At 41.3% G+C, this 13,866-nt stretch overlaps 1 protein-coding gene across 5 annotated transcripts in view; it reads left to right on the top strand.

Moving 5' to 3' along the window:
* Nucleotides 1–13,866, top strand: part of KIF20B (kinesin family member 20B) — a 66,583-nt gene that overhangs the window by 16,797 nt on the left and 35,920 nt on the right. For 3 of the 5 annotated variants that reach the window (XM_087871730.1, XM_034430374.3, XM_087871728.1), the window contains exons 13-18: nt 257–535; nt 4,115–4,254; nt 5,060–5,204; nt 5,951–6,176; nt 8,071–8,132; nt 9,114–9,233. In XM_087871730.1, coding sequence (XP_087727856.1) covers nt 257–535; nt 4,115–4,254; nt 5,060–5,204; nt 5,951–6,176; nt 8,071–8,132; nt 9,114–9,233 — 972 coding nt within the window. The remainder of the gene's footprint in view (nt 1–256; nt 536–4,114; nt 4,255–5,059; nt 5,205–5,950; nt 6,177–8,070; nt 8,133–9,113; nt 9,234–13,866) is intronic. The other 2 variants (XM_034430375.3, XM_087871729.1) reach the window with 1 other exon arrangement.

Raw genomic sequence — 13,866 nt, 5'->3', positions numbered from 1 at the left:
TGGAGCAACATTCACTTAACGGATGTCTTACTTAGCAACAGAATTTTTGGGCTCAATTGTGGTCATAAGTTGAGGACTACCTGTAGTGTCTTTGGAGAGTTTTTTCTTTTTTTTTTTACATATGCAGTGAGCATCTATAACAGTTATGATTTTGGGGCGGGGAATGGATAAAGATGAGGATAAAATATTCATAAATGCTAAAACAATTCCGTTAATTGTGGCTTTAAACACATTTTGTGACGTCCACTTTGAATAGGTCATTGTGCTGGATCCTGAGTCTCCCCAAGTAGAGAGAGTTGACCAGCTGTCCTTCAAATCAGAATCCGAAAGTATCCTTGATGATGGTGTCCATTTACCCACGAAAAGAGCAACTATATTTTGGGAGGGGACCCTGGAAGATGTGATGGAAGATGAAGAAGAGCTGGTGGAAGAAGGTACCAAAGAAAACCAGGAGGAAGCTGACCCAACCAATGAGATGGAAAGTCAACTTGAAGGTGAAGATAGTGATATCATTATCAAAAAAGAAGAATATCAGGTACGGTATGTCTTCTGCTGGTGTCCATGTGTCCCAATCTTCAACCAAAAAGACACTCTAATGAGCATGGATAGCATCAAGGCAAATTAAAATAGGGCCTATAGATAGATAGAGCCTAGCTATCTTCGAGACCGCCTGCTGCTACCAACGACCTCCCATTGACCCGTGCGCTCCCACAGAGAGGGCCTCCTCAGGGTGCCATCAGCCAAACAATGTAGGCTGGTGACCCCCAAGGGGAGAGCCTTCTCTGTGGGGGCACCTACCCTCTGGAATCAGTTGCCCCCAGAGATAAGGAGAATCCAAGACCTCAGTGCCTTCCGCCGTGACCTTAAAACCCACTTTTTCCAGCAAGCCGGGCTGGCTTAGGAAGAAATTTTTAAATTTTTAAAATGTTTTAATTGGTTTGTGATTTTAAAATTTTGGGCCAAATTTATATATATTTTAATTGTTTTTAATATTTGTATTTCATGTTCTTAATTCTGGCTGTGCACCGCCCTGAGTCCTCAGGGAGAAGGGCAGTATATAAATTGAAAAATAAAAATATATAAATTGAAAATAAAAAATTAGGATGGGGTAGTGAAGAAGAAGAAGAAGAAAGGAAGCTTGTGCATCAGTTCCTGTTAGAATTAATGCAGTTCATTAAGAGTGGGTATTTTATCAGGATTGATGGATGGACCCTGCTTCCTTTCACATCGTTTCTTTGCAGTCTAGCGAAGAAGATAGATTACCTTCAAACAACAAAGTCATATCCTGGCCTTGGCTGATTTAGTAAGAATATGGGACATTGACTAGACTGAGAAGATTACAAAAAAAATAAATCTGGAAAAATTGATGTCAATTTTTGCTCAGAAAATTACACAGAAGTAGCTGAATAATGTTGGGAGATACCCCAAGTGGAACAACCAACAAGGGGGAGTAGAGTCAACGAGGTATATTATGAGGGGTGGGGAGACGGGGACGGACAAACATTGAGCACTTCTCCAGAAAGAGAAAAGGCATTTAATAAAATCAATATATCTCCAACATAAACTACATTTAACTAATATTTGTCTAATCAATAATCAATAGCTACAGAAGATTGCATTGTTACATGCATTCAGTATAGGCAGTCTGTTTAGCTGTCGATGAGGACCAGTTCTGTTTAATTTAGGTATAAAGTGGTTATGCCAACTTCGAAGATTAAAGACATTTTCTTTGAGGTTACCTTGCTCTTGTTCTGCCTGCATCATCTGCTTGCTTAATATAGTTCCCTTTATTAGCCAAGTTCCTTCCATGGCAGTAACAGGAACTGAGCTGGACTCAAAGGGGCCTTTGCCTAGCAACCAAAAAGCAGAATTTTATATCTGAAAGCAAATCTAGCTTGTGTTTATCCTGCATATCTGTAGCTTGCTTTTCTACAACAACCTATATTCAAAGTTGATTTCCAACGCTCTAATTTGACAACGAAAATAAAAATAAAATGAAATATAAAAATGTCATAAAAGCCATCCTGTTAGATAGCAAATTAAAGAATATCATAAATCAGGCTGCTTTTAGAAATGAATTTAGACATAAAAGGGAGTCCGGCAGAAAGTAAGTTAGAGGGGTATCCATCCATCTGAATAGAACTGGAAGGGATCTTGGAGGTCTTCTAGTCCAACCCCCTGTCAAGCAGGAGACCCTACACCATTTCAGATAAGTGACTGTCCAGTCTCTTCTTAAAGACCAAGTTGTTCCGCTGCTTAATTGTCCTCATTGTCAGGAAGTTTCTCCTTAATTCCAGGTTGTTTCTCTCCTTGATTAGTTTCCATCCATTGTTTCTTGTCCTGCCCTCAGGTGCTTTGGTAAATAAGTTGACCCCCCCTCCTCTTTGTGGCAACCTCTCAAATACAAGAATACTGCTATCATGTCCCCCCCAACCCCCCCCCCCCCAGTCTCTAGACTAGCCAAACCCAAGTCCTGCAACCACCCTTCATATGTTTTAATCTCCAGGCCTTTAATCGTTTTAGTTGCTCTTCTTGCACTTTTTCCAAAGTCTCAATATCTTTTTTGTAATGTGTATTTTGTATCCATGGGTTGCAATTGAACAAGTCAATGTGGTGGCTGCGATAGTATAATCAAAGCTGCACCTGTTTCTTTATGAGCTTCGATTGCACATTGTGGCTGTTATCTTGGATTTTTTAACCAGATCCTGAGAGATTCCAGCCGATTTGTCTTTTTGGAGTGCCTGTTCTTTAGTTTAGAAAGAAATGCTGTAGAACAGGGGTGCCAAACTCAAGGATGCTCAGATCTGGCCCATGGAGCTGGCCTGGAAATAGCAAAGGACCAGCGCACGGTGCCTCTGCTAGTGAAAACAGGGCCGCTCGTGGGCTCCCCACGCCCCTTTTGGCCAGCAGGATGCTGCAGGAGGCCGGCCGTCCCGTCTCCTTCCCCCCACCTGGCCGTCTCACGGAGGACAACTACAGTGCTGATCTGGCCCTCCAAGAAATCCAGTTTAACACCCCTGCTGTAGAAGGAAAGCAGCAGGATTGCCTAGGTGCTGAGCAAATTATTGTTGCCTGTAATGGTCAGAACCAATGACCTTGAAGACCAAGCGAAAGAGCCACTACCAAAACTCTGCTCGGATAAAAGAAATCAGAACTTAGGCCAGAACTGTATCCGAGAAAGCATCTCAAATAAGGCCCTCCCTCATTATCACAAAAATAAAGTGGGGGGGGGAGAAGCACATTCAAGCTTGCAAGATTCCGTCATTCAGTGTTGGCTTGCATGACCCCAGTTTCCTACTCTAGCTTGACTAGGTCCGGTCCTAAAGTGGGTGGCTTCACAATTAAATTGTTAGCAATCCATAGATGAGCCAGGGATGTTAATAGGATGCAACCCAGTGTAGGATGCTGCGTGGATACCCAATTTATATGCCTGTAAGCCACCTCCAGGTGCCTCTTTGCTATATGACTCAAGAGGAAGTGTGGGAAGCGCAATTTGGCTGTCTTTACCCATTCATGTTTTCTTGGAGAAAAGAGGCAGCTTCCTCCAACGTAAGCTTTCTTGCAGGGTTAGATAACTACAGGCATTTCCTGAATGAAACATTAAATCAATAATACAGGTAATCCTCGACTTACAACTATTCATTTAGTGACCATTCAGAGTTACAACAGCACTGAAAAAAGTGACTTATGACAGTTTTTCACACTTGTAACTGTTGCAGTTGTTAAGCAATTCACTTAACAACTGTGGCACAAATGGTCATAAAATGGGGCAAAATTAACTAAGCAGACGTTTCACTTAGCAACAAAAATTTTGGGCTCAATTGTCGTAAGCCGAGGACTACCTGTAATGGGTAAAGAAGAAAATGGGGAATAGCTATACAGGAGACGTCTGTTGATAATATGGGTTGTACCGTGAATGTAATATGTTGATAATATGGGCTGTACTGTGAGTTAGGAAGCGGTCCATCTTTCCTAGAAGACTGCCTTATTCTGTACTGCATCTTTTGCCTAAGAGACAGGATTACTAGAGTATAGCATCAAGTCTACAGAAGCTCACCTTGCATGTCATAACATACAAAGTCTCATAATATTTATTCCTGGTTCTCCTGTTTAGAAGTTACTTGATATAATAGAAGAATTGAAGAATAAGTTGATAGAGGAAAAGAAAGCTAAACTGTACATGGAGCTAAAAATTCGTGAAGAAGTTACTCAAGAATGTTTCCAGTACTTCAGAGCAAAAGAGAGTGACCTCAAGTAAGTCTTCTGGTGGGGTTTTTTGTACATCTGGGGAGTTTTAGGATATTTTCTAGTATACAACAAAGGTGCGTGCATATTGTTTCAGAGTTTGTCAAGATCAGGCTGCTTAAATCAGACAGCAAATTACTTAACAGTGATGGAGCTATTCCTTGTGAATGTTTAGATAAAACAAGGATTGGAAAAAGGTTTTAGATACTTCTCAACATTTAAGATTGCCACTTAAAAGTTGTTTACTTGTATACTACTGATAAATAGCATTCTCATTATAAACTTGTACTTAACAAAATGGACCAAATGTGTAATAGATTTTGATTATGTAATTACATAAAATGGCATCCGGCAGATGAAATGTCCTGATATATTCTCTAGCCCAGGGGTCTCCAATCCCCCTGGCTACAGCCCACTACCGGGCCATGGCCTAGTTGCCACGGGGCCATGTACATGCACAGGTGCGCCGGCCTAGTGTTCACGTAAGTTGAGCTGCACGCACACTGGCCCACTGCTTGTGTGGCCCGGTTCCCCTCTGCCCCCCTCTCCCGCCCCTGGTCAGGCCACCAAGCCCCAAAGATTGGGGGACTGCTGCTCTACCCTATTTATGGAGAAATAGGAAGTTTATAAGGAAAATTTGATTTGATTTGATTTGATTTGATTGTATGAGACATACTGCAAATTGGATGGTGTGATACTGGAACCCTCGTTCATCAATTAAAATCCTATGTTTACATAAATTAATGGTATAGTGCGATTGGTATGATTTGTTTCTAAGAAATCTATGAATTATTTCTCTTCCTGATCCATTAAGGAAGTTCTTTAGCTATAAAGAAGAAATAATGGCGACCACGTGTGAAGAGCGGATGAACATTTACAAGGACCTGGTGAAGGACTGTATCGCACTCCCAGATGGCAAAGGAGGAGCAGAAGAGACGCTAAAAAAAGACGAAAAAGCGGTAAGTTTTGTTCCAGCAAACGTAAGCAATTGTGTTAACAGGTAGTCCCTCAGCTAATGACCCCTTGTTCAGAGATCGATTCAAAATTAAGACAGCACTGAACACCCTCAAGGCCACAGTGGGTCCTTGAGGATGCAGAATTCTCATGGTCGCACGACGATGATTTTGGCAACCGGCTCACAATTGCGACGGTAGCAGTGGTCATGTGATGGGCATTTGCAACCTTCCTTTCGGGTTCTGACTGGCAAAGTGCATGGGAAATGAGGATTACGTGACATCGTGTTTTAAGCACATCGTGTTCGCTCAAGTACCGCAACAAATTGCCGAGTCTGCTGCTGTAAATTGGCATGGCCATGTGACATCAGGATTTACAACCACCTCGTTTAGCGACAAAGTTGCTAGCCTCAAGTAACGTCGTTAAACGAGGATTTCCTGTATTTACCTCTTCCTGCTAGGTCAGCCTGTCAGCTTTGAGATACGGCCAATGAAGCTGCCATCTTCGGCTTCTTCTCAGCGAGCAATGCTTGAACCAAGCCATGGCTTAATTTTGATTTCTGAACCTAGGCCTGTTCTCCTTTCTTCCTTTTTTTTCCCTTTCCCAGATAGATTGGGAGTTTTTCAATAATGCCGTTAATTTGCGCTTCTGAGACTTTCAACGTAGTTGCATGTTTTATGTACCCCTCTTTATTTTCCTTCCCGCTTTTAAATGTCTTTTGTTGTTGAGGGTTTTTTTTTTTTTTTGCAAGAAGGGAAGTGAAGATGGAGAACCTGGAAGCGTGGCTGACCTTCCCAGTATGGTGGGGTCACTGCAGCAGAACGTTGCTGATATTAAACAACAGGCAGAAGTGGCGTTTGGCATGCTTGATGCTTTAGAAGAACCACAACTGACCATTGAGCGACTTGAAAAGCAATTGGCTGACATTACAGCGGAGCTCGCCCACGCTCGAGAGGACCTTTTTAGCCGGAATGAAGGTACACAAAGAGCAAAAAAAAAAAAAAAAAAAAACCAATAAAACTACAGGTAGTCCACAATGGAGCCCGGAATTTATGTTGCTAAGTGATAATTTTTTAAAAGTGAGTTTTTCCCCTATTTTGATGACTTTTCTTGTCACATTTGTTAAATGAATCACTGCGCTTGTTGAATTAATAACGTGGCGGTTAAGTGAATCTCGCTTGACTTTTGCTTGTCAGAAGGTCGCAAAAGGTGAATCACATAACCCTGGGACACTGCAACCGTCATAAATGTGAATCAGTTGTCAAGCATCCGAATGTAAATCACATGACCATGAGGATGCTGCAACGGTCCCAAGTGTGAAAAATGGTCATAAGTAAACTTTTTTCCAGTGCTGTTGTAACTTCGAATGGTCACTAAATGAACTGTTGTAAGTCGAGGACTACTTGTATTGGCTGCAATCTGAAGGAGCATGCAGCCAGTTTTGCATGCCAGGAATGCGTGTGGAGGGAGTGATTTCAGCTTGTCTTTAATTTTTAGCAATTTAAAAGGGAAATTAGCGTTCCTCAGTACCGTATTTTTCAGAGTATAAGACACACTTTTTCCCTCCTAAAAGAGGCTGAAAATTTGGATGCGTCTTATACTCCGAATGTAGCTTTTTTGAAACTTTTTTTCAACCCTAAGGTGCCGTTAGCAATCTCCGCTTCCCTTCTTTGCCTGCTCCCTCCAACTCTCAGCTGTGAAGCTTTTTTTCAGCCCCAACGAGGCGCTAGCTCTCCGTGGTTTGCCTGCTTGTCTCATTGCTTCTCTCTCCAAAGATCAGTTGTGCTTTAGAAGCTGTTTTTTTATCCCCAAGCAGAGGATAAAAAACAGCAAACTAATGTGCTGAAGCTGACCAGATTAAGGACGCTAGCCAGATGAATACCTGGTAGGCAGATTTTTTTTTTCCTATTTTCCTCCCCAAAAACTAAGGTGCGTCTTATACTCTGAAAAATACGTACTGGTAGTCCTCAACTTACAAAAATTCATTTAGTGACCGTTTGAAGTTACAACGACACTGAAAAAAGTGATTTATGTCCATTTCTCACATTTACGGCTGTTGCAACATCCCCATGGTCATGTGATAAAAATGCAAACGCTTGGCAACTGACTCTTATTTATGACGGTTGCAGCGTCCTGAGGGACCTTTTGCAGCCTTCTGAGAAGCAAAGTCAATGGGGAAGCCAAATTCACTTAACAACTGGGTTACTAACTTAACTACTGCAGTGATTCACTTAATAACTGTGGCAAGAAGGGTTGTAAAATGGGGCAAAACTCACTTAAAAAATGTCTTACTTAGCAACAGAAATTTTGGACTCTATTGTAATCATATATTGAGGACTGCCTGTACGTACTATCAAGGCCTGGAAATGAATTTGGTTCCAGGTCCAAAGGAACTCTAAAACTCAATAAAAGCGCTCTATAAATCACTATGTAGATTAAGTCTATTTCTTCATTGTTTGAAAATAAAAATGAACCAGTGATGAATATTAAAGATATGTTAAACATAAGCACTAGTATAATTATATCCTTTGGGTTTAATTAAAAAATGAAAAATAGATTTTTAATTACAGGGGAGTCTAGCCGTGTGGCAGGAAATGCTTTGCCATTTGACCAGTTAATAATTTTACTTACCTTAAGGGTTTGTTTATAAAGAAGCTACAGAAATGATTGCTTGTTCATTAATAGCGGATTAGATAGTTATTTCCTAACCAATTTAATTGAGTAGTACTGAATGTTACATGGATGTTATCCAATTTACCAAAAAGACAAAAAGTAAAGGTATCAAGAAATTTCATTAAAAAAATGTTTTCTAAACAAAGTAATTCTTCTCATGGTACTTAAAAAATATTTTAAAAACTGCTTACATTCCAGCAGCGGTAATGCAAGAAGATAAACTGAGTGAATCTACTAAAGTCCTTCAAGATGCTACTGAGGTAAAGATTGTTCATTACATTCAAATCAGGAACAAATAAGGTAGCCTCTTTTGTCCCAAAAAGCACAACAAGAAAAGTAGATGGGGCCATAGAGAGAAAAATGGGGAGACAATAAAATCGCTTTCACTTTCTTTCTCACATCCACCCACAGCATTCCCACCCCTGCCAAAAAAAAAAAAAGAAAAAGAAAAAGCTCAGAAAAATCATTAATGAAAAATTGTTTTTAGAAGGCACTTTGTCAGTGAATATTGGCATACAGAGGATAGGATAGGATAGGATAGGATAGGATAGGATAGGATAGGATAGGATAGGATAGGATAGGATAGGATAGGATAGGATAGGATAAGATTCTTTATTGGCCAAGTGTGATTGGACACACAGGAATTTGTCTTAGGTGTATATGCTCTCAGTGTACATAAGAAGAATAAAATACATTCATCAAGAATAAAAAGATACAACACTTAGTGATAGTCAAGGTTACTAATAAGCTATCAAATTGTACTAGGAAACAAGTAAAAACAATATAAATTGAAAGATACAAAGCACATGTTATAATAATAAGTGAGAAGAGATAGATATTAGTAAGGAAGAGAAGAATAATAGTAATACAGTCTTAGTAAATTATTTGACAGTGTTGTGGGAATTAGTTGTTAAGCAGAGTGATGGCATTCGGGAAAAAACTGTCCTTGTGTCTAGTTGTTTTGGAGTGCAGTGCCCTATAGCGTCTTTTTGAGGGTAGCAGTTGAAACAATTTATGTCCAGGATGTGAGGGGTCTGTAGAGAAATAGACTTTCAAACTGAGGAGGAAACTCCAACTCACATCAGGGATCATCTGGAGAGGATCTGGGACAATCTTCTGTAACTTCCTAAACCAGGACTTAATGAAGCTAGCACAACCCAGCTTGAGACGATATTTTGTTGGAAGTTGCCAACTGTGCGCAGACACATCTCTTCTCAAGGTTTTTTCTCTTTCTTTTTAAGAAAATGGCTCTACAGAACAAACACATTCAGGAGCTGAGCCAAGCTGTGCAACAAAAGGACAAAGAAATAAGTCAGCTACAAATTCTGGTTGGTCACTTAGAAGCTACCATAAAAGATTCTGTGAGTATTTCATCTGTCTCCCTGATCATGACACAGCTGTGTCACCTGTTAATGCCAAGGTCAAGATTTGCTAAGCTTTTAGAGGTAATCCAAAAGTCAGTTAGAATTGAGCTCCAAAGACAACTTTTGGAATTTTATTTTCTTTGTAAAAGTCAGCCTCTGCGCTTCCAATCTATTAAGACAAAGACTTTTGAAGATAGTGTATGATAAAGCAAAGAGGGCCTGCTGTTTATTTTCTTGAAAGGTATGCAACTTGAGGCGGACGAATACCTACTTTTACTACTTGGTTTCCTGCGGATTTTTTTTTTGCCTGTAAGGAATGTAACTGCAGGGAGAAAAGTAATGTTTGACTTGCTGTTGGATGTAACAAAAAAATGTCTGCTCTCCTAGAGGCAGTCTATACATCCCATCCCGGCTCTTGAGATAGCACTTAGCAGTAGCACTTAGACTTATATACCATTTCGCAGTGCTTTATAGCCCTCTAAGCAGTTTACAGAGTCAACATGTTGCCCCCAACAATCTGGGGTCTCATTTTACCCACCTCGGAAGGATGGAAGGCTGAGTCAATCTTGAGCCTGGTGAGATTTTGCTGGCAGCCGGCAGTCAATAGAAATAGCCTGCAGTACTGCATTCTAACCACTGCATCACCACAGCTCTGAGATGATGCACAATTGACTTAAGTTTGAGGGTGTCAGCTTCATTCTTTGTAGATTTTCTAATTCAGTGAAACCAAAGATTGCTCTGACCAAATAGGCTTTTCTACATTATAAAATCATCTGCAAAATGAAACAAAGCCTCTTCAGTTCCAGCCCCTTGATCATTGCCATTGTATCATAAGCAGAAACAATACTTTATCCATCTTCTCACAGATTAACCTTAAGGAATGCCTTAATAATGGCCATGTGACTGGGAGCTTGCATGCACCCTTATGATAAATCCTCCTTTGGGGAAAATGATAATGATGAAGAGACTTATTTTCTTCAGTAACTCAAGGAGCTACACCATTAACAGTGTTTATCAGAATATGGAGTCATCCATAGGCATGACAAAGAAGGATTAGACTAAATATGATCTGTGGAAGAGGGAAATCCCAACTCCCTCCAGTAGTGTGCCAAAACCAAATGGACACTTTACAGTTAAGATATCATCATGAGATTAGAAGATGAGCCCTCCAGATCAGAAAGTATTCAAAAAGCCACTGAGAAAAAGCAAAGACCAAGTATGAGCATTTATGTTGTAGATGGAGCAATGTTGAAATGTCAGTTTACATGGCCATACCAAAAGGAAAGACTGATGCTGTAAAGATACAAATGCACACCATTGGTAAATGAAACATCAGATCCATGTGCCACAACAAATTTGATGTCAGGGTAGAAATGTCAATATTTTAGATTGATATTCTGGGAGCCAGCAAACTGAGACAGACTTCAATGTACCGCTTCACCTCAAAGAAGCATCAGACTATAGACTAGGCATCATTAACAAAAAAAGGTGTCAAAGTTAGAGCCCCCGATACTATCTTGGTTCCAAGTAATGCTACCAATCAATTAAAGACTGAGGCCGTGGCTTCCCCAAAAATCTTGTTTATTGGGCATATCATATTGGCATGGTCAAATGTGAAACCAACACTGAATACCGTATTTTTCGGAATATAAGATGCACTCCCCCTCCCCCTAAAAGAGGCTGAAATTTTGGGTGCATCTTAAACGCCGAATTTAGCTTTTTCGAAACTTTTTTCAGCCCTAAAGAGGTGCTAGCGAGTGAATCTTCCGCTTTGCCTGCTTTCTCATTGCTGCTCCCTCTGACAATCAGTTGTGCTTTAGAAGCTTTTTTTCAGCCCTAACGAGGCACTAGTGAATGAAGCCATCTTCTGTTTCCCTGCTTTTCTCATTGCTTCTCTCTCCGATAATCAGCTGTGCTTTAGAAGCTGTGCTTTAGAAGCTGATAAAAAGCACTTGCGCACGCTCAAAACCAGCAAACTAATGTGCTGAAGCTGACCAGACTAAGGACGCTAGCCAGATGAATACCTGGTAGGCAGATTTTTTTTCTCCTAATATCCTCCTCCAAAACTAAGATGCGTCTTATACTCTGAAAAATATGGTAATTCCCGAGCTTTGGTATAATTAAAGAATAGATACTGCCCATCCCCCTTGGTGTCACGGGTCATGTTAGTCCACCATGCAAGTGATTAACTTCTTAGCGCTCCCTCCTGCTGTTGCTAGGGCACGTTGATCTGGCCTTCGTTCTCGGAGCCTTATCGTTGTTATGTCTGGCACATTGGAGGAAAACATTCTACATTCCATAAGTCCCCACCCCACCCCCACCCCGATAAGCATGGCAACTAAGAAAGAAGCAAGAAAAAATATGGCTTCAGCTAGAGTCCTTTTGAGAGTTGACGGATACAACCTCTATAGGTTATAACTGAAACTAAAGGACACGAAGTCACTTGACCAAGAAGATATTACTTCAGCAGTATTCCTTTATTTTTGGCAGGCACAAATAATTGCTTTAATGGCTTTGATTTGGCAAGTCAAGTGCCTGAAGAACTTTGGATTGAAATATGTGGCATCATTTAAGTTGAAACCAACAACAAAAGCCTGAAATGAAAAAAAAAAATCAAATGAAAGAAAAACTGTGCCTGAAGGTGAAGTTAGAGAGATGCTTACCATGAAATGTGGTGCTTGCTACTAGTTTGGCTGGCTTCAGAAAAGAGTTGGATCAATTCGTGGAGGTCAGGGGGATCAGTGACTCTTAGCCTTGATGGCAGTGTGACCACCTCTGAAGGCCACCTGCTAGAAGACTAACTGGGTTTCTTTGTGGGGTTGATTGGCCCACTGTGTGAAAGAGTGCTGGACTAGATGGCCCAGGGGTCTGATCCAGCAGGGCACGGCTTACAATTTGTTTTGGGGGAAAATCAGCAAGAAACATGGTCAAAATATTAATGTCAGACCGTGAGGTGGCATCTCTGACAATTAATGTGCCGAGAAATTGAATGTCCCCAAAGTTACACATTGCTTATGTCATGGCTTTCCCAATTGTAATGTACAGCTGTGCAACTGAGCCATCAGGAAAAAAGTAATGAAGAAAAAAAATTGATGCTTTGGAATTGTGCTGGTGAAGATTGCTCAGAATACCTTCGACTAGATAGAATCTAATTAAATCAGTACTGGATGAAATAAATCCAGAGAGTTAATTGGAAGCCGTAATAATCAAGCTAAAGCTTAAATAGTTTTGGTACATAAAGGCCAGAGTCAATGAAGAAAACCCTGAAGTTTGAAAAAAAAAAATCAAAGAAGCCAGATAGATACTATCACTAGTATGATTCAAACTACAACTTAAAAGAATTCAATGAAGCAGCTCCTGACAGACAGTCCCATTGAAATATGTGCGTTGAGGTACAGAGATTTAAAAGCAATAACAAAATGATCCAAACTAAGGCCTCATTCAAAAAGGCACACAGCCTTGTGTAGGAAGAAAACCCTGTTGTAGGCGTCCTCATTTTTCATGTCATTATACAAGCTGTTCCTAAAACATAAGGAGCTTTAGGGAGCAACTTCTTAAGCAGCGTGGGAAGTGTGGAGACAGGCTGATGATCACACCTAGAAATGTTTTCCCAGGCAAGTCGATGTTCTCTTGATTTCATTCTAATAGCATACATCGGTGGTTAGGTCTTGGGGATCTGTGGCCATAAAAGGTATTGAAAGGGGGTCCATGGTGAAGAAAAGGTGCGAGAACCGCCGGCATACATGATTTAAACCTTCAAAGAGCAACTTCCATGAGAGGGAGAGGTCTCATACCTTTTGAAGCAGGGGTCCCCAACCTTTCGGACCTCAGGGACCACTACATTCATAATTTTAAATCCCATGGACCACTAATTTGATCTGCCTAATGACCGGCTGGGTGGGTGTAGCTGGGTGGTCATGTGACTGGGTGGGCCTGGCCAACTCGATGGCCAACTTGATGTCACATTGAAGGGTGCCTCACCAGCCTCTACTCACCCCTCTCCTCCCAGCTACTCCTCACCTCCCTACCCGGGCTCCTTAGGACCCCAACAGGAAGCAGTTATTGGAGCTAAGCAGCCACCACGAGAAAGAGTTCGTAAAACAGCTCAGTTCAAATTGGATCTGTCCGAGAAGGAGGCTTAGCAGAAGCACCTCACTCAGGACTATGAGCATAGGCTTTCCAAGCAGAGGGAAGACCTGCACGAATGCAAGGCCAGGTAGCGGTGCCTGGAGGCTCAGCGGGCTGAGATGGTCAGCCATTTCCAGGCCATGATTCAGTCCCACTGGAACGAGGCCCTCCAGCTCCTTGACACCAGCAGCACTTCCCTCCAGCTTTCACCCAAAGCCCCACACCAGGAGGCTGAAGCAGACCCCGAGTCGGAATTTCTGCCTCCCTCCAACCCACACAAAAAGATTCCGAAGGGGGAGACTCTCTGCAGCAACACAAATGTTCATTGCATGTATCTGGCCCAGGGGCCGTCGTTTGAGGACCCCTGATTTAGTGCAATATAAAAAAAATGCAAATAATTTTTCTGCGGACCACCAAAATGTTCTTGCGGACCACCAATGGTCCACGAACCACCAGTTGGTGACCGCTGTTTTGAAGAACAGTCTTTCTGTTTATCTTTGGT

The sequence above is a fragment of the Pantherophis guttatus genome, chromosome 6, assembly GCF_059756535.1.
Source record: "Pantherophis guttatus breed Tessera chromosome 6, ASM5975653v1, whole genome shotgun sequence".
NCBI classification, from domain to species: domain Eukaryota; kingdom Metazoa; phylum Chordata; class Lepidosauria; order Squamata; family Colubridae; genus Pantherophis; species Pantherophis guttatus.
This window is presented reverse-complemented; position numbering and strand designations above follow the sequence as displayed.